We start from the raw sequence: 24,632 nt of genomic DNA on the forward strand, positions 1-24,632 counted from the left end.
AGAAAAGTTTATGAAGAACAAGACAGAAAAAGTGTTAATGCCATGACTGGGCAAATCTGTCAGTGCTGCAAACTGTGGTACTCAGCGCATGGTCTGCTGCGTCTTTTGGGAGCTTAGCTTAGCTGAAATATCACCAGCCATTTTTTTTTTCTTTTTCTTTTTTTGTCTGTTCCTGTACAGCTCACTGCGTCAAACTATATTATGTGAGTGGATTTCAGATTTGATAGATCTTGCAAATGTAAAACAGTTTTGTCTGCTCATTTATCATGAACCCAAGCAGCACCAAAGCACAAAGAATAAGCAAGCCTTTAGATCATCTCTTTAAATGAGGAAAAAGCTCCATCACTCTCCATTTTTTGGTTCCACTTTTCATACTGAAAATTACCTGTAAAAGAATATCTTACCCCCGGTGAGCAAGGCTTGACATTTGGTATGGACCTTAAGGTAGAAGCCATATTTAATTCAATTTGAATAAAAATGAGACTGTAAGGGATAGACGTGTCTGTACTGAACACAGGGTTTATCTAGAATTTAGTGCTTTCATTTGATTCAAAACAGAAAATAGTAACAGGAATTAGAGAAGGATAATAAAATAATGAAGTAAAATAATTACTACATTTCTACTAAAAACTTCCAGCAAAATACCATTACACATCTTATAAATCCTGACAGAGCCCGCCTGGACTTTTACACAGTTCACCAGCTTTCGGCCTTTTTCAGACAGCTCACTTCTCCAGCCCTGGGGTGCAGTTAGCTAGAGGTGTAGGATGGACAGATGGTTTCACTCGTCCTTACAGGCTTTAGGGACCTCTCACCTTGCCCAGATCAGCTCACAGGAATGTGGCTAGAGGAGAGACAGCTGTGTTGTGCGACTTTTACAACCAGCATCCTCTTTGACTCAGAGTTAAACAAATGAGATTCAATTCTTATGGTTTTAAGATTAAACGGAGAGACACAAATTTGATAGGAGATAAAAGGAACTCTGTGGGAAACCTTGTAAAGCAGCAGGTGCCTAATGCCAGTAAAACATTTGGTTTGGCTGATTTACTGGTCTATTGGGGGGTGACCTTTCTTAGGAACTGCAACACAATACATTTATCCAAGCCATAACATACCTCGATCCGAGCCATATCTAGGCCCAGAATGTCAGAGGCCCCATCACATTAAAAACATTGCAAACCCAGTGTAAATGCACCCAAGACTGAGAACTTTTCTCTACCCTCAAAACTTTTTCCTCTCTTTACTTCACTTCTAATCCCTATTAAAATTCTTTACTGAGGGGTATATAAAGGAAGGAATGACTGAACGCATTTTGAATAATCTGTCAAAGTCAGGGGTGTAAAAAGAAATTATACTTAACTGAAGATACAGATATTCAGTGAAAATTTGTATTAAATAAAAGTGCGAGATTCTTATAGTTGCATAGTGAAATAAATTGCATTAAAATGTTTTTGTCAGACAAACAAAGGTTTGCTTAATGGGAGACAACAAAATGCAATGGCACAGGTCAAAAACCTCTATCTTAAAGGGACCTTCTATTCTTTATATTCTTCAGATGAAGACAAATGAAGAGTTTAAAAAAAAAAAAAAAAAATCTCTGCATGTAATGGAAATGTACCGAACATTCAAAGATGATGCTTCAAAAACTACACAAAGTAAACATGACCCCCAGTTGATGAATCAATGTCTTATTGAGTGAAATGACAGGTATTAGATATTGCAAATGTGATATTGATTTTATACTATTGATTTTATTTTGTACATTTGAGACACAAAATGTGTTGTTTTTGTCATGACTCTGGACTGTGTTCCCTCAGCCACCTGAGGGAACACAGTCCAGAGTCATGACAGATCTCTTGTATGATTTGTATTATTTGGATTATTCTAGAGACTTAAATACTTATTAGTGACATAAAAATTAACTTTCTTTGGAAGGGTTTGCCTTCGCAATGCTTCCTGGAAGTAGGGGTAGGAAGTTGACAGCCTCATGTGACAGGAAGGAAGTCAATGCCTTTTTTTCTTCATCTTTTTTAATAACATCTAGAAAAATACTTACAAATGGAAAATGACAACTATGAACTGCGGCTGCTATAGTTGTCGGTGGGCTTAAATTGGTTCAATTTAATTGTCTAAATTAGTTAAAAAAATGTAATCAAATTAGATTAATAAGAAACAATCAGGCTGTTACAAGTCAAATGAAATCAAATCAAATAAAGTCATATTTACACTCCACAGGTGGCAAACAACCTGCATTAGAAGTGACCTTAAGGTATATTTACACAGACTGCTTAATGCAGCTTGGAGGTGGTATGAATGCATTTACAGTGCAATGACAATTGCATAATGTTATGGGATTAATGGTTTAAAATGTTAAACATGGAAATATTGCATGAATATGAAACTAAATCCACCAGTAGATCACCAGCAGCAAGCCATTGTCATTTTCAGTGGATCATTTATCCAACTGATTTGTTCAAAATTGCTGATGAAGCAAGAGCCTGTCTTTATGAATTGAATCACTGATTCACTTGATTCCTTAACGCATAAATGCAGATTCAGTCATTTAATGAAACACTGCTCTGTGTGTTTTTCTGAGTTGCGTAACGGTTCTGCTCTGGCTTTGTTTGGAACTATTTTCATGGGTGAAATACAGCAAAACTATAGTTTCTTGCATACTTGGTCAAAAGTCCAAGCTGCAACTACAGTTGCATTAAAGCACAAATGGGTTAAGAATTTGGCATCAGACACATTTAATGGTTAGCAAAGATTGCTGTTATAAAGGTTTTTTTTTTTTTTTTTGTCACAAAACCTCTTTTTAGATAGTTACAGTACATTATAATGTTTCCGTTGAACCAAGAAGTATTATGAGCTCAGCTTATATGTCTGTATGCCCAGGGTAGAGACTTTTGAAAGCAAATCCCTGCCGTTGGCTGTGGCAGAACTGCCTCGGGAACAGGTAACGTGCTGAAGATCTTTGGGTCAATATGTTACTGAGGAGATGAGAGGCACAGAATCTTGGAGAGCCTGAGACATCGCGCAAAGCTGGGGGAAAAGCCCAGGGGGACCTGCCTACCCAAGAGGGCCGTGACGTTCACTGACCGTGAAACTGACAAATGGCCAGTAAAGCAGCCGCAGCGGTGTGCATGCGCACTGACAAGCCAGCTGAGCTACGTGACCATAGGCACACATGTGCACACTGAATTAAAGCTGTAACGCTAGCTTCCTGATGATACGGTATACAAACAGTAGAGGTCTGAGGAAGTAAAATGGAAACAAACAATGAGATTTCCTTGCACGCGTTCACACTCGCGGGCTGCCATGCTTAAAACTTGCAACACTTCTAATTTAGTGACCTTTACGGTTTTACACACTCATCCCCTCTGGCACTTAGAAGATTACATACAGAAATGCACAGACACATGCTCTTCTTACTGTCCTCTTCTGGAAAAATATGTCACATCCTTTTGAGAGCCGTAGATTGTCCGACATGACGGGCACAAATTCTGCCTCCGGTTTCACAGCCACGGCCTTGAAGAGAGTCAAGGAGGAACGAAGTGAATTCACACGATGCTACATCACTTCGCAGAGAGGGGGACAGAATGAATAGCAGTACCACCCGTGGTTCTCCACAGACGTGAACAAGAAGCACCTCACAGCCATTAAACTGTCTGAGAGATGACTTTGACTCACCTCAATGGATCAGGCCTTGAATACTCACTAATTAAAAGCTTCAGGGATCTATTTATAGGTCAATTTACCCGACGCCATACAAGCTGTCAGCTTGTGACTCAGCTAATTTCAAGCCACGGCTCATGCTGTGTACAGTACACACACAGGACATTTCCTGCTAGCTTGCTCAACTCTTTATTTTTGAATGCTTTGTCACAGTTTAAGGATCTCTTTTAAAGCAGTTATCCCTTATTCATTCATCTTGGTGCGAGATTAACATTCGTGCTCCATTCGATTTTTCTTCCCTGTCTTCGGTCTTAAGTGTGAATTACGACCCAAGATTCTTCAGTGGATTAAATTAAATTGATAATTGAGTGTTGCATGAAGCAGTTCTTTATCATTGCCTAACCTTCTGTTTTAAAGTCAGCGTAAAGTCTAGTGAAACCTATTTACTTTCTTAATACATATTTGTGGACCTATTGAGAATAATTTATCAATTCACATTACTTCAAGGAAAAAAAAAAGGTTCTTTGCAATCTTTAATGAAAGTGCAAAAAGTTTTAAAGACATCATTTAGCTACAGGAGCTACATAGCCATTAGCTGAACAACAGTTTGGCTTGTTAAACTACTGTTGTAGATAATGCAACTATTCTAAAATATTGCCAATAGTTATAGTTGATGCCATTATTAAACATGAATGTGATAAAGACTACAGTAATAGGAAATAACTAGGGATGCACAATATGAAATTTTTTTACCGATACCGATAGCCGATAATTAAGTCCTTCTTGTGGCCGATGCCGATACCGATAACCAGTACGTTCATATGTTTATATGATAATTTTGTGCACCCAGGAGAATACAAAATCTAAGATAAACTAATGAAATCTATATTATATATCTGGGTCTAACAATCATAGCAAACATCAGTCCTGACTCTTCAAAAATGTTTTTATTTTTGTGTAAGGCACCACAATTCTAAATAAATAAAATGCTTTAACATTTGTCAACCTGGAAAAAATGAAAAGTGCATCATGGAGTAACGCCAGATGTCCAAATGTCCGGTAAAGCTTACGTGTATTATGAATGTGTGCAGCAACTAAATCGTACAAGGCAGGGAATAAAACATCAGAATCGAGATAAAAACATCTTAACTTTTCAGAATGCCGCAAGCCTAAAGCAGGTCATGTGACATGAACTAACCTATCAGCTTCACCCTTTCCCTTAATAACATTGAAAGCACTGCCAAGGTGGAGAAACAGCTTATCATAGCTGTACAGGAATAAACATTTTTAAATAAATTTAATAACAGAGCTACTGCAAGCGATTTTTAATGCTGAAAATCCATTTATCCTTTGCTGAAACTTCTGCATCCTTAAGAAGAGTGCAGGTCATGGTTGCTTAGCAACGGCAGACGCCACTGCAGAGCAGGCTATAGAGTGGTTTGGAAAGAAAGAGAAAGCGAAAGCGGCGCGCCTAGCGTTTTCCACGCGTTTTTAGGCGCGACATGTGAACGGCCCCTAAAACAGATTCACAGTGATGACGACCTCTGAAGTGAGATATAAGATTTGTTGTGTTAAAACTTGACGGCTTTTTACCTCCTCTCAGAATCCTTGCTAAACATGTGTTGCAAATAGCAATAGCATTGTCCTCCTCTGCCTCCGTGAAAAACTTCCAGACCTGCGAAGACGATGATGACGACACAGATGATGATGTATTAAACGCGACAAAGTCCGAGAGTCACTGCAGTTTACAGCTGCAGTCACTTGCACTCGGAAAGCAGATGAATCTCAGATAAACCAGACTGATTGATTGATTTACCAGCAAGAGTACTTTATCGGATCGGATTTCATTTATTTATCGGAGCAATAAAAATGACGTAATTTTTACCCATATCGGTCGATAATTTATCTGTCCGATAAATATCGTGCATCCCTAGAAATAACTATACATTTAAAGGGATAATTCACACAAATCTATCATTTACTTATCCTAAGGCTGTTTAAGCACAGAAAAGAGATAATATATCAGTTGACAGTAGCCATTAACTTCCATAGCATGGAAAAAAATGTGACGTCCGACCAACTTTTTTTAAAATATCATCTTTTTGTGTTTATTTCTTATTAAAGAAATAAACTCACACAGGTTTGAAACTAGTGGAGGGCGAGTAAATGATGACAGTTTTTCATTTTTGGATTAATTAACCCTTTAAAAAAGATGTGGTGGTGTTGAAATATGTGAACAGCAGAGTCATAACCTTGTGAGCTGATTGTAGACATATGGTGCAGTAGCTCCTCAGGCAACCTATGTTTGAGTCCCAGTTTATGGAGAGCCTGCATAGATATCGACAAGAGTTCACCCAAAAATGAAAATAGTGTCATTATTTACTCACCCTCAAGTTGTTCCAAACCCGTAAGACCTTCGTTCATCTTCAAAACACAAAGATATTTTTTATGAAATTTGAGAGCTTTCTAATTTTCATACACTCTTAAAAGTAAAGGTGCTTCGAGATGCCATAGAATAACTTTTTTTTTTTTTTTTTTTAAATGGTTCCATAAAGAACCTTTAACATCTGAAGAGTCTTTTATCTTTCTGTTTCACAAAAGGTTCTTTGTGGCGAAAGAAGGTTCTTCAGGTTATAAAAAGTTAAGAAAGAGATGGTTCTTTAAAGAACCTTTGACTTAATTTTCTCAAACCTTTGACTTGGTGCTTCTATGGCATCACTGTGAAGAACCTTTTAAAGCACCTTTATTTTTAAGAGGGTAGACAGCAACGCAACTGACACATTCAAGGCCCAGAAAGGTAGTAAGGTAGTCTCGTGACAGACATGGACAATTGTTGAATCAAGTCATTCATTTTGTTTTCTTTGCGGACATCAGTATTCTCATAGCTTCATGACATTACGGTCAAACCACTAATGTCACATGTCCTTACTACCTTTCTGAGACTTGAACATTGGTAGTTGTGTTACTGTCTGTGCAGAGTCAGAAAGCTTTCTGGTTTTATCTAAAATATCTTCATTTGTGTTCCGAAGATGAACGAAGGTCTTTGGAGCGACACGAGGGGAGTACTTAATGACAGAAATGTATTTTTGTGTACAATACTTTAATTAAATTTAAGATGAGTTTGAGTACAAGAATGAAGCCTTTTGCACATATGCAAATGAACTAAATTATATAAGTATGTCCAACCTTATTTGCATAAATACTATAGAGTATACTTGTGTAGGTCGATACAGACTATTATACAGCATATCTCAACCGCCTGATGGTTTGTATCTTTGAAAACTATATACTAAGCTGCTAAATGTGACTGTAAGACATGAAGATATTACAAACATTAATGTATTTTATTTATTTATTTATTTATTTTTTGTAAAGCTGCTTATGCCGAGTTCAGATTGCACGATTTTCAAAGCAATCGCGTCACAGATGTTTTCACACTGCATGACTATCTGGGGTAGCATTCCGTCGCTGCTGTGTTCACACTGCACGATGGATCGGCGACAGGGGGTTTCACACTGCATGACTTTACAATAGGAAGAATTGCCGACAACTTTGTCCCGGTCCGCAAACTACGTCTCACAACCAAACACACGTGAGAAGTGACATGGAAACAACGCGTGGTCAGGCATGCAAGTTCTCACGTGAAACTGGTATTATTATAAAAAAATGGTAAGCCGCAAGAAGCTTGTCATACAAATTGCATGTGCACTCATTTGCAGCGAAAAGAAAAGAAGCCGAAGCTATTCTTGTTGATATTGTGGTCTATACCTTCGTAACTCCTCCCCCAACTTCCCGCTGGCCTGGATGTTGCTGTCTCATTGGCTGTAGGTAATCGCCGATGTGATTTTCAGTCAGATCACCTTCACACGGCATGATTTTGAATCGCCGACAGGTCCAGATATTTAGCATGCCAAATATCTCACGGGTGTCGGCGATTCTCTCAGATCGCATCTTTGATAGTTCACACTGTGTGATTGTCACTCACGTGAACGAGCACCGATTTGCCTGTGATTTCGGGCATTTGTCGGCGATTTCTCAAAACCTGTCGGCGAGTCAAAATCGGGGCTAAAATCATGCAGTCTGAACTCGGCATTAGAAACAATGTGTAATAAATAAATTAGGCTTGGTTTGGCATGAATGCATACTCACTGTCAGTTTGGGCTCCAATCTAGTATGAAACACCCACTTTTCATGCCTTTAAAATACATTGCATTACAAAAACTAAAATGGGTTAACTGCTGTTTCATGCTGATTTGAAAGCTCTCTCTCTTATCTATTCCTCTCTACACAGATTAACCATCCATGCTGAGTGTCCCATGCATCTGGAGGATTTTCCTATGGATGCCCATGCCTGCCCGCTGAAGTTTGGAAGCTGTAAGTAATTCTCTGTTGTCATTTAATTTTTCTAGATTGTGTAACTGACAGCTGCTCGGATTCTCTGGAGTATTTTAAAAGTATATTGGCATGCATGTCGCTTTGTGCACATGTACCCTACGCAGTTTGCTTGGCCTGACATTGAAATCTGTGTAACATTCTGAACTGGATTACGTGGGTGCGGGTTGAGCATAACTGCCTGTGACTACAGACAGTGTCTTGTTTGTCTTAAAGACAGTCCAGATCTGAAAAAAAAAATCGGAATAGCTTATCTTCAAGACACAGCTCAGAGAACCCAATAATGCAGCGTCTTTCTCCAGAACTCAGAATGGCACATAATGTCACACCTGATGCTTATTACCCATCTACGTTTTCTCCTTACAATAAACAACATCTATCCAAGACAGCATGTTGTTAGAACACAACATAAAACCCCAAAGGTAGACCAAAAAATAATAGACCTTGTTTTTCCTATGTGGAGTCACCAGTCCTAAAAACAAACAAACAAACATGTTTCATAATTCTCCTCCTGTGCAGAGCTTCAGATTAATAGCCTAGCCAATGACACCAAAGGTCACCATGACGCAGCAGTCACACCTTTATGAATAAAACATCCCACTGGGCAATAAAACACAAGTCTTCTGCTCATACATTTTCAGTGGTACCTTTTCTCCCACAATACTTCTTTTTGACAGGTGCGCAATAGTGACCCCTCATTGGATCTGTGATTCATGCAGCAGAAAGACAGCAAAGAACTAGCTCTTTAACAAGACATCGTACAGTGGGCTGCATAATTAGTGGCTTTGTTAATGACAGTCGATTATAAGCACTGTTCCCTCAATTCCCCAATCAACCCGCTCATTTGCTTTTATGTTTTTTTTTTTTTTTTTTCTCTTTTGCTCCCGCCTTATATTGCAATTACAAAGCTGTCTGTTCATTTGTCTCTATAATATTTGTCATGTTTTAAGGCACGTTTTCTGTTTAAAGATCTGAGAAATAGTATAAAAGTGCTCATTTGGGTTTATTTTGATCCTGCTTTTGCATTGCTAGAGAAATGCTATCATTAATATTAGTAACAGCTTGTTTATTCTCTTTAAAGCAAGCTGAGCACATCTTCAGCTGTAATAAACGTGATATGATGAACAGCTTCTTTTTTTTTAGATAGACTCTGATTTATGGTGCTAATTAATCTAGTAACTGTCAAAATATACACCGACTTAAGTATTGCAGTGCCAAAAGTGTCCTATAAGCATATTATTATGCATTGCTCTGAAATACTTTATTCTAATTGGTCAGTCGTGGCAATCAGTGTCTCTTTTGCCACTCTCAGATGTGACCTTGGACTACAAAACCAGTCTTACAGTAAGTAGCACAGGTATATTTGTAGCAATAGCCAAAAATACATTATATGGGTCAAAATGATCAAATTTTCTTTTATGCCAAAAATGGTTAGGATATTATATAAAAATCATGTTCCATAAAGATAATTTGTATATTTACTACCGTAAATATATCAAAACTTAATTTTTGATTAGTAATATACTCTGTTAAGAACTTCATTTGGACAACTTTAAAAGCAGTTTTCTTAACATTTTGATTTGTTTGCACCCATAGATTCCAAATTTTCAAATACACTCTTAAAAATAAAGGTGCTTTAAAAGGTTCTTCACAGCGATGCCATAGAAGAACTTGTTTTGGTTCCACAAAGAACCATTCAGTCATCTTTCTTACTTTTTTTATAATCTGAAGAACCGTCCTTCACAAATAACATTTTGTGAAACATAAAGTTTTTTTCTTTCTTTCTTTTTTTTTTTTTTTAAGACCCTTATGACTGTTTTTTTTTTTTTTTTTTTTTTGTGGTCCAGGGTCACATATTCTGATTTAAACCCATAAAAAGACTTTTATATAAAGTGTATGCTCACAAAAGCAATTTGTTGATGAATCAGACACAATGCATATTCCGTTTTGTGTGCAAACATAAAGGACATCACGACTGAAAAACTTGTCTATTTTCTGTCTTTTAGTCTTACGTGATTTATTTTGCTTGTAATTTGGTGTTCTGCCTGCATTGGCAAAAGAATGCAGACGTTCAAGGACCATTAACACAAACGGCATAAAAAATCATCTTGATTCTCAACCGTATTCTATTTTTCTTCTACTTATTTCTTTTCCATTATTTGGTCTGGTAAACAGGTTAAAGGTTCATTTCACACCAGCAGAAGGAGCGCCCGGCTTTTATACGACTGCCAGCCATGATGATTTATAATTGAGGCTAATGCTTAATGGCCAAGCGAGTAGAGATTTAAAAACACATACAACCTTCTCTTTCCCTCGTTAGCCAGATACTCATTTTAGATGCTCATTTTACAATAAACACCCACTTGAGGTGTGTGTGTGCAGTAATATTTAACACAGGAAACTCTCTATGGAGACTTAGAAACTATTATTGGACTGTTAATCAAATTATAGCAAGGTCATTCCCATAAAAACAGTGTTGGAAAGTCATATTCAGTGACAGATTTCCTTCTCCAATCCCATTTGAATTGCTTCTAATTTATCCTCTCATGTTCTTTTCTCTTTCTCTCCCCCATCATCTTATTAATTACGTTTTAGCCCAGGCACTAAATTTAAGACTTTCCTTGTAATGTGCTGAAAGTCTGTGACACCACTGACCTTTTCAGCCCATAGCCGTTTCTTGCAGGCCAGACTCCATGTAAATATGAACCGATAGCAGGCATACAATTTAAATATATATATTTAAACATGGAATAATGCACTTCATTATCAATTACTATTCATAATGGATGAAGTGGCATTAAACTTGATGTGTTTAGCATTTGATTAATGACCTTCCAACAGAATAAAACAATAACGTTTCTCTGTGGCCATCAAAATTTAATTAGCAAACCTCTGCCTGCTGTGTGAATTATGTTTCTAGTGTTAAGCCTGCCAGCTTTTCTCCCGCTCGTGTGGGCGCACATGTGTCTGTCTGCGTATGTGAGTTGTTTGTTTCTGTGTACGGAGCCCAAGATAATTGTTTTTCATGCTCTTTTGCAAAGTTCATCCTAGTGTGTTCAAACACAATAAGTCTTGTGTTACATTTACCCATTATATACACTAGATTCAAGGAAGCTGCTAATTGGAGGGAGCAGCTGACCCATGGTTAGTCAGCTTTTATTAAAGTTGCATTTCAATTGCCCTCATTGAGATGCATTTATTCACTTTACTGCCCCCGTATGTTGAGCTCTGTTTTGTTCTAAACTATGAATTTTCAGTTGCTTTTTCCCCAACCCTGCAAATGTATCATTCATGGAAATAGGATTGTCTCAGAAGGCAAACCTATTGTGAAATAGGCTGTAAAATAACTTATTTATACACTACACTACACACACACCACATATTTAATGATCAAAGTATGAAGTGCTAGCCAAAATTAAATACAAATAAAGCTGCAAGCAGCGATTACCGGTGTTCAGGCCCTTTAAGGCATTTAAGCACATATGAAAAAAGACAATATATAGCAAGCCATTTTATTTTTTATTTTTTTGGAAATACAGGTAATTCACCATAAATATTATGCTTTGTACTGTTTTTGACTGTTGTAGCACCAGCTGTGGTCCGATCTCCTTAAAATGATGCATGCTTGTTTGGTATCACCTGTCGCATATGTTCACCAGGTTTTGTGATGTTTTGAATTTTCGTACATGCTTTATAGGATTTTGGGTCAATTTGGACAGGCCCCTTTTCTAAACGACCCCGTTATAGCTTCCCAAAGGGTCAACATGTTTTTTGACAAGTATTGGCCGAGAAAGTCCAGAGAGTTGTACTGAAGTGTTTTTTTTTTTTTTTTAAGATTGAGCGAAAAACCTAGGACTAGTGTGTAAAAAGTTTTTTTTTTTTTTTTTTTTTTTTTTTTCTGTTTTGATTGACAGCTGTGGTTCTAGAGGCAAAGTTGTCTGGAATGAGGAGTTTGATTGTATGACATGCAATGCAATGCAATGCAAAAAAAAAAAAAAATGCAATGCACAATCGTTTAGTCCCTTGAAAATCGAATTATAGTGTCCCAGTGGCTGATTTCTTTCTAATTTCTCTCAGACTTTGGGGGCCATGAATCGAACAGGCCCACCATTTCATTCCGTTTGGCCTCCGTTAACCTTGTCTAACAGGTGATCAAATTTTGTCGGCCAATGGCAGCCATGTTTTTTGAGATACACAAATATCCTTGTAGACACTTGTGGCATTTCTGACCAAGACTGTGCACACAGATTTTCATGTTGATTGGACAAATGGCTGTGCAGTTAAATAAATAAATAGCCATGTTTATGTTTTTTTTTTCCCCCTCTTATATTTTTTCCCTTCTCACTTTTCAAACTTGTTGGCATCCATTTGCAATAGTGATGATTATTCTTTTTTTTTTTTCTTTTTTTTTTGATGATTATTCTTTTTTTATTTTTTACCTTTGTTTGGTGATTATTTATATTCACTCCCCAGAGAATCTTTCTGCACTGGTTTGGTTTCGAACGAACAAAAAACCTTGGACTAGTTCGCAAAAATAGTAGTTTTTTGAAAAATGCTAAATACCCAAAAAGTTAGCTTCCAATCAAATCTGAGGAGTGAATTTTGTCTGGTGTGAGCCAAGGATTCCAACGACATTAGACATTGAGCTTGCTCTGACGGTTTATAAGTTTTATACTTTTGATTGCTGTAGCGCCCCCGTCAGGCCGATTGGGGCAAGCCTGGGTCACGTTGTCTGATGTGTGAGTACTACCATCCCCAACACTTTAGGTTTGGTCTGCACGATCAGTTTTTATGTGGAGATCGCTGATCCGAGACCATTCTAACAATTACAATAGGGTTTCAGCGCTACACGGTTAAACCCCTAAATACTTTTTAGGCCAATTTACTTTGGACATGTCCTCTAAACGAAAATGTGTTAATGAGAGATATATGCTTACAGTATATGGATGCTAACAGCTCTTAGGAAGGTGAACACAGTTAATAAACAAATAACTATAGCCTTGTTTGCATAAAAAAGGCCTTAAAAATTAACTAGTGATTTTTTCATTTCGCCTGTCACATGACAAATGAATGAAAGACTCTCAAGGTAATTACCTTTGGCTGCATTATAATTTTTTTTTTTTTTAATTTGCAATACGATCACGATTCTGTAGGTGGACGTGTTCTGAGAATTTGGCATTTGAGAATGTAACATTTAATGCCATTCAGATGAACTTAATGAAAAAGATCGAACAAGAGAGTCTGTAAAATGATCCAATCTTCTCATCGCTATTATAGACCTTAATCAGGTTAAATACCATATAGAATTTCATGCAGATTAAAACAAGGCTGTGAGGGATAGGCTTACAGTCTAAATTCATGTGTGAAAACCCACCCCAGAGTGCTAATTAATGCATTAACCAACAAACATGCACTAACATGTAGCCAAGGTGGTCATTATTTACACATGAATCCATGTGAATCATGTCATAGTCAGGGTTAGTTCTTGATTATAGCCTTAACTCATCATTAGTTCATATTAAAGTAATTTCTAATTTATTCCATGGTTATTCATGTACTGTTGCTCTAAGGTGTTAACCAAAACTATTTAGTCAAAATTAATTGCTAACATGAAATTAAATCAACAGTCTATCTACAAGGTTGCAAAGGGCTAAACTAATATTTACTGCTAGCTGAACTATTCAGTCAGTCTGTAAGTCTTGCAGTTTCCTTTGTGGTAGTTATAGGTCAATGTCACCCACAGTTCAACATAATATGGGGAAAAAAACTTCCAGTAAATGGTAAAAATGAACAGCATTGTAATTGTTTTTTAAAGTTTGGTCAGAATAAACCAATACTGCTGTGGTTTGTCTCTCTAAGATGCCTACACCAACAACGAGGTTGTCTACATCTGGACAGCGGATGATGAGAAATCTGTTTCTGTGGCTCCTGATGGTTCTAGACTCAACCAGTATGACCTGTTGGGCCATGTCATTGGCAAAGAGACCATCAGCTCCAGTACAGGCAAGTACTTTTCTCTTTTCTGCCAAACAGGTTGATTATACAATGCATTTAAGCAGCTCAAAAGTGCTCATAAAGCTGGTTATAATCTAGTCAAATGGTATTGAAAATATAATATTGTTTTAAAATTTTTAATCATTACATTTAATCATTACATTACATTACATTTCACATTGCATTTCTGTTATGTATAGTTTTAATGCATAATTTACTATAATTTCCAAATGTGGAAATGCCTATATACAGTATGTCACAAAAGTGAGTACACCCCTCACATTTCAGCAACCATTTTAGTATATCTGCTCAAGGGAGAATACTATAGAAATGAAACTTGGATATATTTTAGAGTAGTCAGTGTGCAGCTTGTATAGCAGTATAGATTTATTGTCCTCTGAAAATGAATCAACATACAGACATTATTGTCAAAATAGCTGGCAACAAAAGTAAGAACACCCTAAGCGAACTTGTCCAAAGTGTCAATATTTTGTGTTAGCACCATTGTTATCTGGCACTGCTTTAATCATCCCAGGCATGGAATTGACCAGAGCTGCACAGGTTGTTGCTGGGATCCTCTTCCACTCCTTACTCGACTTCTGGGCGTTAGACACATGGTGCTTCTCCACCTTATGCTTGAGGATGCCCAACAGGTGCTTAATAGGGTTCAGGTCTGGAGACATACTTGGCCACTCCACCACCTTCACCTTCAGCTTCCTCAGCTAGGCAGTTGTCATCTTGGTGGTGCGTCCATGATGCTACCACCACCATGCTTGACTGTAGGCAAGACACAATTTTCTCGGTGCAGTGCGCAGAGTATGGTCTGAGCACTGACAAACTGACCCTCTATTTCTGCAGCCTTTAAAGCAATGCTGGCAGCACTCATGCATCTGATTTTTTGAAGCCAAGTTCTGCTCCTGATGCACAAAACGAGTGCTCAACTTCATTGATCGACCCTTGAAAGGCCTGTTCCAAATGGAACCCATCTTAGAAAACCTCTGTATGACCCTGACCACTGTAGTGTAACTCAGTTTCAGGGTGTTACTGAACCTCTAATAGCCTTGGCCATCTTTGTGGAGAGCAACAATTCTAATTCTCAAATCCTCAGAGAGTTCTTTGCCATGAGATGCCATGTTGAACATCCAGTGGTCAATATGAGAGAACTGTACTTAAAAGCACCTAATTTTAACTGCTTTAATACAAGATACACAAGTTTGTATGGTCCTGTCAAACAGACAAACACATAAACATGATGAATAGGACATTTAGCTTTGCATGGTTAAACAACATACTGCTGTTATCACTTAAGGTGTACTCACTTTTGTTGCCAGGTATTTAGACAATAATGGCTGTATGTTGAGTTATTTTCAAAGGACAGCAAATCTATACTGCTATAAAATCTGCACATTGACTCCTCTAAAATATAAAAGTAATGATGCAGTTATGATATGGAGTCACAGCATATATATCACGGTGCATGTCATTGTAATTGTTAATATTCAACTTATTTTCTATTTTATACATCACCAAATCTCCTGTAATTACTTTGAATGCTGCAGTAAGCCATTTAAAAGATATCCTTGAAGGATATGAAAAACATCAGCCTCCCTTTTACTATCAGTATTTGAGGCATAGTCACAGATTCATGCTGGATAATGAAAACCTTTCTTGCTCTTCAACACAGTTTATTTATATGCATGAGTCTGTAATACTCCCCTGTACATAGCCTTCCCTTTATGAAATCTCTTTTTTTGCAACTGACAGCCTGAATTAATTAATTTTGCCTGCTTCCCACATGCTTTTCTCCTTTCTTCCAGCTTCAACATATGCTTACAAATTCCATTTTTGTCTGTTTGTAAAGTAATTTATCTTAACCTCCTTTGCAAGCAGGTAGCTTATCGATTGCTTTCTGCCACAGTTATTGGGGTCATACAGCCTCTGTGAAAGGAAGGACTTAAACAAGTATGAGTGCAAGAGAAAAGTGTGTGTGCTCAATAAGACAATGTGCTCATGTCAAAATGAGAAATGAAATTGACCCCAAGTCCACATTATTTGTGGTACACTGCTTCTAAAGCCAGTCTAAGAGAAATCAGTCATAAATGATTATGCTTTAATCCAAAGGTAATGTGTATATTCCTAGAAGTCAATTTTAAGACTTCTAAATGTGTGTTTTAAGTTCAGACTCCAAATGTCCCTCCCAGCAAAAGTATAAATCAGGAGTTAGTGTGTTGTGTGACCTTGAAAAAAGAAAAAAGAAAAAAAAAAATGTTTGTTGTTTTACTGCATTTGTCAAAATCAGCAGACTGGAAAACAAAAACAAAAAAAAAAAACATTTTATGCTTTTAACAGCTGAAAACATAGTATAATGTATAATGTAATGAAATACATGAAATTATTACTTATGTTTTTTTTGTTTGTTTGTTTTTTTTTTGTGGTCATGCTTTCCTGCATCTATTACCTCTTGGGCCTCATCATTCACAAGCAGGGGTTAACCAACATTGGTCCAATCTCATGAAAGGAGGATAGACAAAGAACAACAACAACAACAACAACAACAAAAAACAGCAACATGCAGAGGTGTCTCTACACCATTTTTACTGAGACTTGAAAAATATGATGTGCCATACAACTTATAAAAAAAGTAAAAGTGGAAAATATAAGTGTAGTGATTTTAGCTCAAATTTATAATGGTTCAAATAATGAATCGAATCGAAAGATTCAAAACGTGATTAAATTGATTCAAAATTAATAGATTTCAATTACAATTACAATTCTAGGTTTATATTATGCTCCTGGCCAAGATCACAAATAAACCAAAATATTACGTTAGGAAATTTTAAAGCTGAGGTAGCTTGATCTAAACACAGATAGAACTTTTGTCACAATCACACACAATCGCGTGCTTGGTCCAGCGGGCAAATGCAGATGAGAAGCACTCAAACCACAAGAGACGCAAGGCGTTGAGCGAGGCGAAAGGTAAAAAGGCCACATTTTGGTGCAAGCCATTAGGTTTTAAAGGGGTCTGTTAGGGCGCGACCCCGAGGATTGCAGTCCAATAGTGTTGCCACTGGGCGGCGGGGTCCCACCCCCCTTCATCATGCAATTCCTTTTAGCACGTGAATTTATTAGAATCTGGATTTCTCTGTAATTTGGCATTATCTTTCATAGACTATTGCAATGCATGAAATATACACAATATCAATTTCTCATTCATTCAGACGAACTGCATTCGTCGCAACCATTCATCCGACATTAAACATGGTACATGTTACATATAGAATATACGTTTGGCACTTAGGTTACTAAGACACGTCAGGCATAGAGAAAAGAAACACAATTACACAGCAAGCATGGAATATACGGGGAGGTGGATCTCCCTTTGCAAAATAAAGTTCGATTGATTAAAAATAGCGTTCTTTGTTTCTTTTCGCCTTTGCATCATGTTTGATAGCGCATTTGTAACGCACGTGGTGTGAGTTCAGCTTTGCGCAGTGTGGAAGGAATTTCGGGGGGGTTTCGCAGCAGGAAGGCTATCCTGTGATCAATCATTTTTCCTAACTCGATTTATGTTAACTCAAGTCACAAGTGGGCAGACAATTGGTTCTTTTGGGGAAGCTCAGAGAGGGTGATCTCTGTAGATTGGCCTTTTTCTGGTGTTTTGTGCAGATCAGCGAATTTTGGTCATGGATTCAATCCGAGGTGACAATATACCAATTGAGTCTCTTAGCAGAAAATCACACATGATCTTCCTGATGGGATTATCTTTTATTGCTGCTTTGTTTCCTGGGGCGATGTCGCAATTAGCGTGATCAGCAGATGGAGTTTTGGGTAGACAGAGTGGCGCTTTTCAGTTGCTCGCGGTTCCTGATGGCAAATGGTCAGGATAAAGGAATCTTTGATCTTTCGTGGAGTTATGGTGACTCGTTTGTTATTTGCGCTTCGCGTAGTCAAATTCCTACATAAGTCAGATTTTTAGTCAGATAACTAATGACTCAAATTAATGAATATAAAAGTAAAGTACATTCTTATCGAAAGACTAAATCTATGAATAAAACAAAAATAAAATAATATTTAAATAAAAATGAACATGGATTATGAAAGTATGAAATAATGAATCATAAAAAGACAAAACATGTATTCCAAGACTACTGCTTTCTTCAGTAAATACAGAATTACTAATGCAGCATTAAAGTTAAGCAGAAAATATGCCTTAAATTTGTAATAACAGTCAGCAGGCATCGTGTTGTATATATTCATTTTATATTAACATTACTGTTGTTTTTTTGTGATTGCACCTGAGATTGTTGTAAAGACCTTCTTGCATCAGATGCAGCTTCTATGCCATCTTAGTTGTGTAAAGAATGCTTAGAAATCAAGTAACAGTTCTTGTTCTGAATATATTTGAGCTGTCATTTTAACAAATTAATTTAGTGTTTAATTATATGTATATAAAAGCGTAAAGAAATAATGCATTTAATCATGCTTCCTCATCTGTAAATGAAAATTCCTTAATAAGGATTTCATTTCTTCTGAACAATTCAAGCTTGAAATACCACCTAATTGCAAGCATGTTTTGCCATTCACACAGAATGCATTCTTGCATTCAAAAACAGCTGGATGGAGTGCAGCAGAGTGGAACAGAACACAGGGTTCTCAAGAACTTCAAAATCTGACAAACACACACATGTTGGGTTTCCATGTTTTATGGGTACATTTCATAGGTGTAATGGTTTTTATACTGTATATGCAATGGATTTATTTGATTACATTTTTTATTAAACAGCTCTACTTATTTAATTCTGTAGCTACACAACACATGAGCTTCCAAAACTGTTTAATTTATGATGGTTCTGACCTTTCCTGGGAATGCAATTTAGAGACCTTATATAACTTTAATGAAATAGTCCTGGATTAGGCATAACAATTATTAGAATATATTTGCTTAATATACGTCCGTTTTATTAAAATTAATTGACAGTCATTGATTGACAACCTAAAAAGGTTGCTACCTCTGTGTGCTATTAAAACATCAGTGTAAATAAAGCTTGGTGTAAATGTCATAGCAGTCCGAGGTCTGGATACGCTTAATGATGACCAAATGTTATCCTGTATTTAAAAACCCATATATTAGCAGCACAACTTGAAACACATGATGATGATTTATTTACTCAACAAAGCACAAAAGATAATTTAGCAGTCGTGGTATTTTTTTTTTTTTTTTTCATCTTCTTTTTTCTTCTTTCTTCAAATAAACAATTTCCAGCTGTTTTCTGTACAATTCTGGTTGTAGCAGTAGCCCTTTTTTTTATTGCTGACACCCATAACGCTGCCCTTAGTTTCTACTACTTCATAGTTTCCAGTACAACAAGTTTGGCCATAAGATTCTAACCAGCAAGTTAATACTTAATATTAACTTCTTTTGAACGTTTGTATAAAATCAATGTCATGCTTGCAATTGTGCTTATATTTGTGAAAACAGCTCTCTTGCTTTTGATATTGCTTAATTATATAAAATGTTATAATTTACGAGTACTGTCTTGCAGTAATATCTTGAATTTGTATGTAATTTAGCTATTTGTATTAATTTTCGTGACACAGCCACCTGTTAATCTCTGAACAGGCACAACCATAACAAAAGAAATCAAATTAGAATCGTTATTGATTGGATTTGAAGCTGAAATTTGTGCATGCAATAACCTTTATGACATTAACAAATAAAGTGCACCGGCAGGTTAGTGCTATCTTTACTAGTCTTGAAATAAATTCCTCTTAGTCTGAGACCAAGACAAGACTGAGTATAAATGTGGTCAATATCGAGACAAGTCCAAGACCTTCGAAAAATCAAAGTCCTACAAACACCACGCTCAGAGGCATGTCATTAAAAATACTTCAGCCATAAATTTCTAATGCTTGAATCTTTAGGAATGCTACAGAAAGTTTTTGGAGGTTTAGTTCCTTTACATCCACTGACGGTTTTACTTGAGACAGTCGTGAGTGTCAAGGGCATGTCAAAGAAAAAAAGTGAAATTACTAGGGATGCAACGGAATGAAAATTCTTGGCCGAAGCCAAACAAAATTACACACTGGGTCGAAGGCTGAAGGCCAATTACCGAACACGGTTTTTCGTGTTTCGTATGTATTTTGGCAACTTTTTTCACCATTGTATACATTAAATAACCAATATTTGCTTTTTACACTTTTGTCTTGCTTTTCAAACATTAAAAATATTTAACACTGAACATTTTTAACATTCTAGTAGGCATTATAGCCTACCAACAAAGCACAATTTAACTTAAAATTAATAAGTAAGTAAAATAATATTCTTTGGTTATTTTTAAGACCCCCTTCTTGAATCAGGCATGTGCTTTTTAATGTGCAAATAAATGCAGCCTTGCTGAGCAAAGGAGAATGTTATAATGCATGTATTAATACAGCTGTTGTAATGATTATCATTATTTTTGTGTTACATTTTTATTTTATTTTACAAAACAACAGTAAAATTACAATACTTACATTTATGAATGTTGACTTTTATTTTGGCTGAAACCCACAAGAAGACCTCAGTACTACTTTTTACTGACTTATGATTTAGCACCAGATTTATGAATGATTCTCATCACGCAGATATTCCTTGTGCTTTGGACTTTGAACCCTGGCTAAGGAGCTCATGCAGCGCTGTCAGAATGAATAAAAATTGTGTATGTATTAGACAACATAACGTTCTGTAGTTTATTTACTAATGCTTTAAGGCCATTTCACGATTTCAGTCATCATACAGTAACCAGCAACAACCACCCCTTTTTCTTCTCCTGGAAGACATGTGATACTAAACTTGAATAATTTTTGCATCTTTCTTGGGCAGATTTAAATGCTTCCGCACTGCCGACATGTTTGCTGCATTAGTGTGCGCCTCTATTTGATCGTGTCCATTATTGTTCGCTATAATTTATTTTGCCTTTTTGCTTATTCTGAATAATTCCGGTTGCCAAACATTCGGTGTATCCCTAGAAATTACGATTTTCCTAATTCAAATCTGGGCCTTTCAGAAGAGTAGAACAGAATAATTAATATTTTAAACAGGGGAGTTAGTTGTGAGTTCTGAAGCTTGCAGTATGGTTTTTTGTAGAGTAACCTCTTATTGTTACGGGTGGCTGCTGTATAACACACAAGCTTACAAAGATGAAGGTAGACGGTAATCTTTAATAAATCCAAAAGGCAGAAATCCACAATGAGCGAGAGAACAGCAACACATCCACACAATCGACATACACAGTAGTAGACCAGACAATCAGGGACAGAAAGAGAACAACTTAAATACATAAGCAAACGAGGACACTAATGATACCCGAACAGAGTGATAAAGTCAACTCAATAACCATAACAATGGGTACAAAGTGCAAACTGAAAGTCCAAATGAACAGAACTGTGACACTTATATGTGTAAATATCAAGAACTCTTTGACACAAACACATGTTAGTGTATCACTATTAAAAAGCTGTTTGTATGTCAGTGCTGGGGAAAGCAACTTGCTTCTACACCTATTTAACTGTCCCCCCTCAGCTGAAATGGAAAAGACAAATGCTCCAGTGTTTGTTTTTAAAGCACCAGAAGCATGTGTTTATTTTTCATTTTGTCATTTTAATTGTCCTCTGCTCTGCCTCCCAGTGCAGGGAGAGAATGCTAACTCAGTTGAAAATTGCTTTTCCCACAGAGATTAGAATTTCAACCTCAGGTCTTGTTAAAGGAATATTTTGCACTGCCAAAAATGAAAATTCTGTCATCAGAATGCCAGGGGTTTTCTTTTTTAGAATGAGGACTGATAATGATTAAAAACAGTCAATATGACTGTATGTGCTATAATATAAATCTTCTGAAGTCATACAATGCCTTGTGAAATTATTCATTCCCCTTATTTATTTATTTTTTTTCACTTTTTCTTATGTTGTTGCCTTATGTTAAACTGCTTTAATTTGTTTATTCGACATCAATCTACACTCCATTCACCTTATTGACAACGTAAAAGGAAAAATTTGTAAATGTATTAAAAAACTGAAATAAGTACATTGCATAAGTATTCATACTCTTAACTCAGTACTTGCAGCTCAGCTGAAGCACTTTTACAGTCTTTTTGGTATGATGCAACAAGCTTTGCACATTAACATTTGTCAGATATCTGCCATTCTCTTCATCTCTTCACCTCTCAAGCTCCGTTAGGTTGGATGGGGGCAGACGCACATTTTCAGGTTTCTCCAGAAATATTTAATTGGGTTCAGGTCGAGGATGTGGCTGTGGCTGGGCCACTCAAGGACATTCACAGAGTTGTCTATAAGCCACTCTTGCTGTGTGCTTAGGGTCATTGTCCTGTTGGAGGGTGAAGCTTCTGCCCAGTCTGAGGTTCTGAATGCTCTGACTGGCGAAGGTGATCTCAATATTTTGGTGTTTTGAGCTTTCTTTGTACTCTGGCAAATCCTTAAGTCTTTGCCACTGAAAAACAGCCCCACAGCTTGACTGCTACCAGAACACTTAACTTTTAGGATGGTATTCTGCAGGTGATGAGGAGAGCTGATTTCCTTCAAACACGATGTTTGGAATTGAGGAACTGAGACCAGAGAATCTTGTTTCTCACAGTCTGAGGGTCCTTTAGGTGCTTTTTTGTAAATTCCAAATGTGTTTTCATGTGTCTTTACTGAGGAAAGGATTGAGTCTTGCCACACTGCCATAAAGCCCAGGGCTGCATTCTCCGAAACCACCTTAACGCTACATCGTTCTTAAGTTATACCTTAAGAAGTACCTTATCGTTAATATGTGTTTTCCGAAACCTTCTGAGTTAAGTATACCTTCTGTAAGTCATATGTTCGTAATGTTGGTCTGGAGCACACTTGCTAAATTATAAATACATACACATATTTATTTCTGCATGTACATATTTCAGTGAGCCCCGATAAATGCAGTTTATATTATTTCTAAAACGCTTCTTTATAAAGAACATTGTTTTCTCAATACTTTACCTATACCGCTGTGAAGGAAAGAGCCCACAATCGATCCTCGAGGCATCGATATCAACCTATTCAGCACCTCCACCATGGACAGCACCTACTAAGGTCGCACTTAAGAAGGTTTACTTTAAGCAACATCCTAAGGTATAGTTCGGAGAACACACGTAGGAAAGGTATACCTGTAGTTAAGGTGTACCTTTTGAGTCTTCATAGCGCGCTAAGAGACAACGTTATTGGAGAATGCAGCCCAGATCAGTGAAGTGTTGCAGTGATGTTTGTCCTTCTGTAAGATTCTTCCATCTCCACATATGATCATGGAGCTCAACTAGAGGCACTACCAGCTTCTTGGTCACCACTAACCAAAGACCTTCTCCATCAGTTGCTCAGTTTGGCCAGAAGTCCAGATCTAGGAAGAGCCCTGATTGTTTCAGGCTTCTTCCATTAAGGGTAACGGATACTACATGCTTCTGAACTTGCAATGCATTTTATTTTTTTACCTCAGGGCTTGGTTTTTGCGCTGATATGCATTTCCAGCTGTTAGATATTTTATTAAGATTGTGTGCCTTACCAAATCATACCCATTCAGTTGAATTTGCCACAGGTTAACTTCTCTCAAAGTTAGCATGAGCTAAATTTCAGCTGTTACAGACAAGGGTATAAATACTTATGCAATGGAATCATTTAAGTTTTGTTTTTATGAATTAGCAAAAATGTTAAAACCTGTTTTGTTTTTTTTTGCCTTCTCATTATGGTGTATAGAGTGTAGATTGATGTGAAAAAAGTAAAGGGGTATGAATACTTTCGGAAGGCACTTTACAACATTGTGTCCACTATTCACCTTTGCACATTGCCAGATTTGGTTTACACCAGGTTTGATGTCAGTAAAACTGGCTAGCATCGGTTCTATATTGTAGCTGAACGCACCGACTTTGAATATGTTTGTTTGTTTTGCTTTGCTTTTGGTGCTTTTCACAAACACAATTTCAAAACTTTTTGAAAAAACAAAACTGATCACAGTCTTTCATTCCATTTGGACCATTGAGATTTAAGACAATGATTATGTGGGGGAAAAATAAGATAATTGTAATATGTAATGAAAGCATTAGTATAATAACCAGAAGACACGTGTAGTCTTCTTCAGTTTAGTACATTTAACAATCAGTTATTTTGAAGCAAACAATGCAAAGATACACGTTTCAAATCAGCCTTTTTTTACTTTACATTATTGACATGGCCATAAGGTGTTGTGCTAGAACAGAATTTGCTGCCAAAACAGTAAAAAGGTTCTCATTGTACCATGATTGAATCTATACTGAAGAAACTGAGAGAAAATGTAGACTTTTGCATGCATCTCCTACTTCTTCTGATCTATGATAGACCAGCCACAAAGTAATAAGATTTCCTTTGTTTTGATTTTTGTGGAAATGTTCAACATTTTGAACCAACATAATGTGACTTTAGCAGTGCAAATTGGCCATCCGACCTCCGACTGTAATGACATAATTGCAGCCCCTCATGCTCTATCAGACCTTCAGAGAGAACTAAATGGTAGGGCTTTCCGATTGAGCAATTGT

The 24,632-nt window shown here is 36.9% G+C and overlaps 1 protein-coding gene across 1 annotated transcript in view; it reads left to right on the forward strand.

Moving 5' to 3' along the window:
• Nucleotides 1-24,632, forward strand: part of gabra3 (gamma-aminobutyric acid type A receptor subunit alpha3) — a 254,861-nt gene that overhangs the window by 141,134 nt on the left and 89,095 nt on the right. The window contains exons 5-6 of the mRNA XM_073824286.1: nt 7,967-8,049; nt 13,927-14,070. Coding sequence (XP_073680387.1) covers nt 7,967-8,049; nt 13,927-14,070 — 227 coding nt within the window. The remainder of the gene's footprint in view (nt 1-7,966; nt 8,050-13,926; nt 14,071-24,632) is intronic.

Source organism: Garra rufa, chromosome 19, assembly GCF_049309525.1.
Source record: "Garra rufa chromosome 19, GarRuf1.0, whole genome shotgun sequence".
Taxonomy (NCBI): domain Eukaryota; kingdom Metazoa; phylum Chordata; class Actinopteri; order Cypriniformes; family Cyprinidae; genus Garra; species Garra rufa.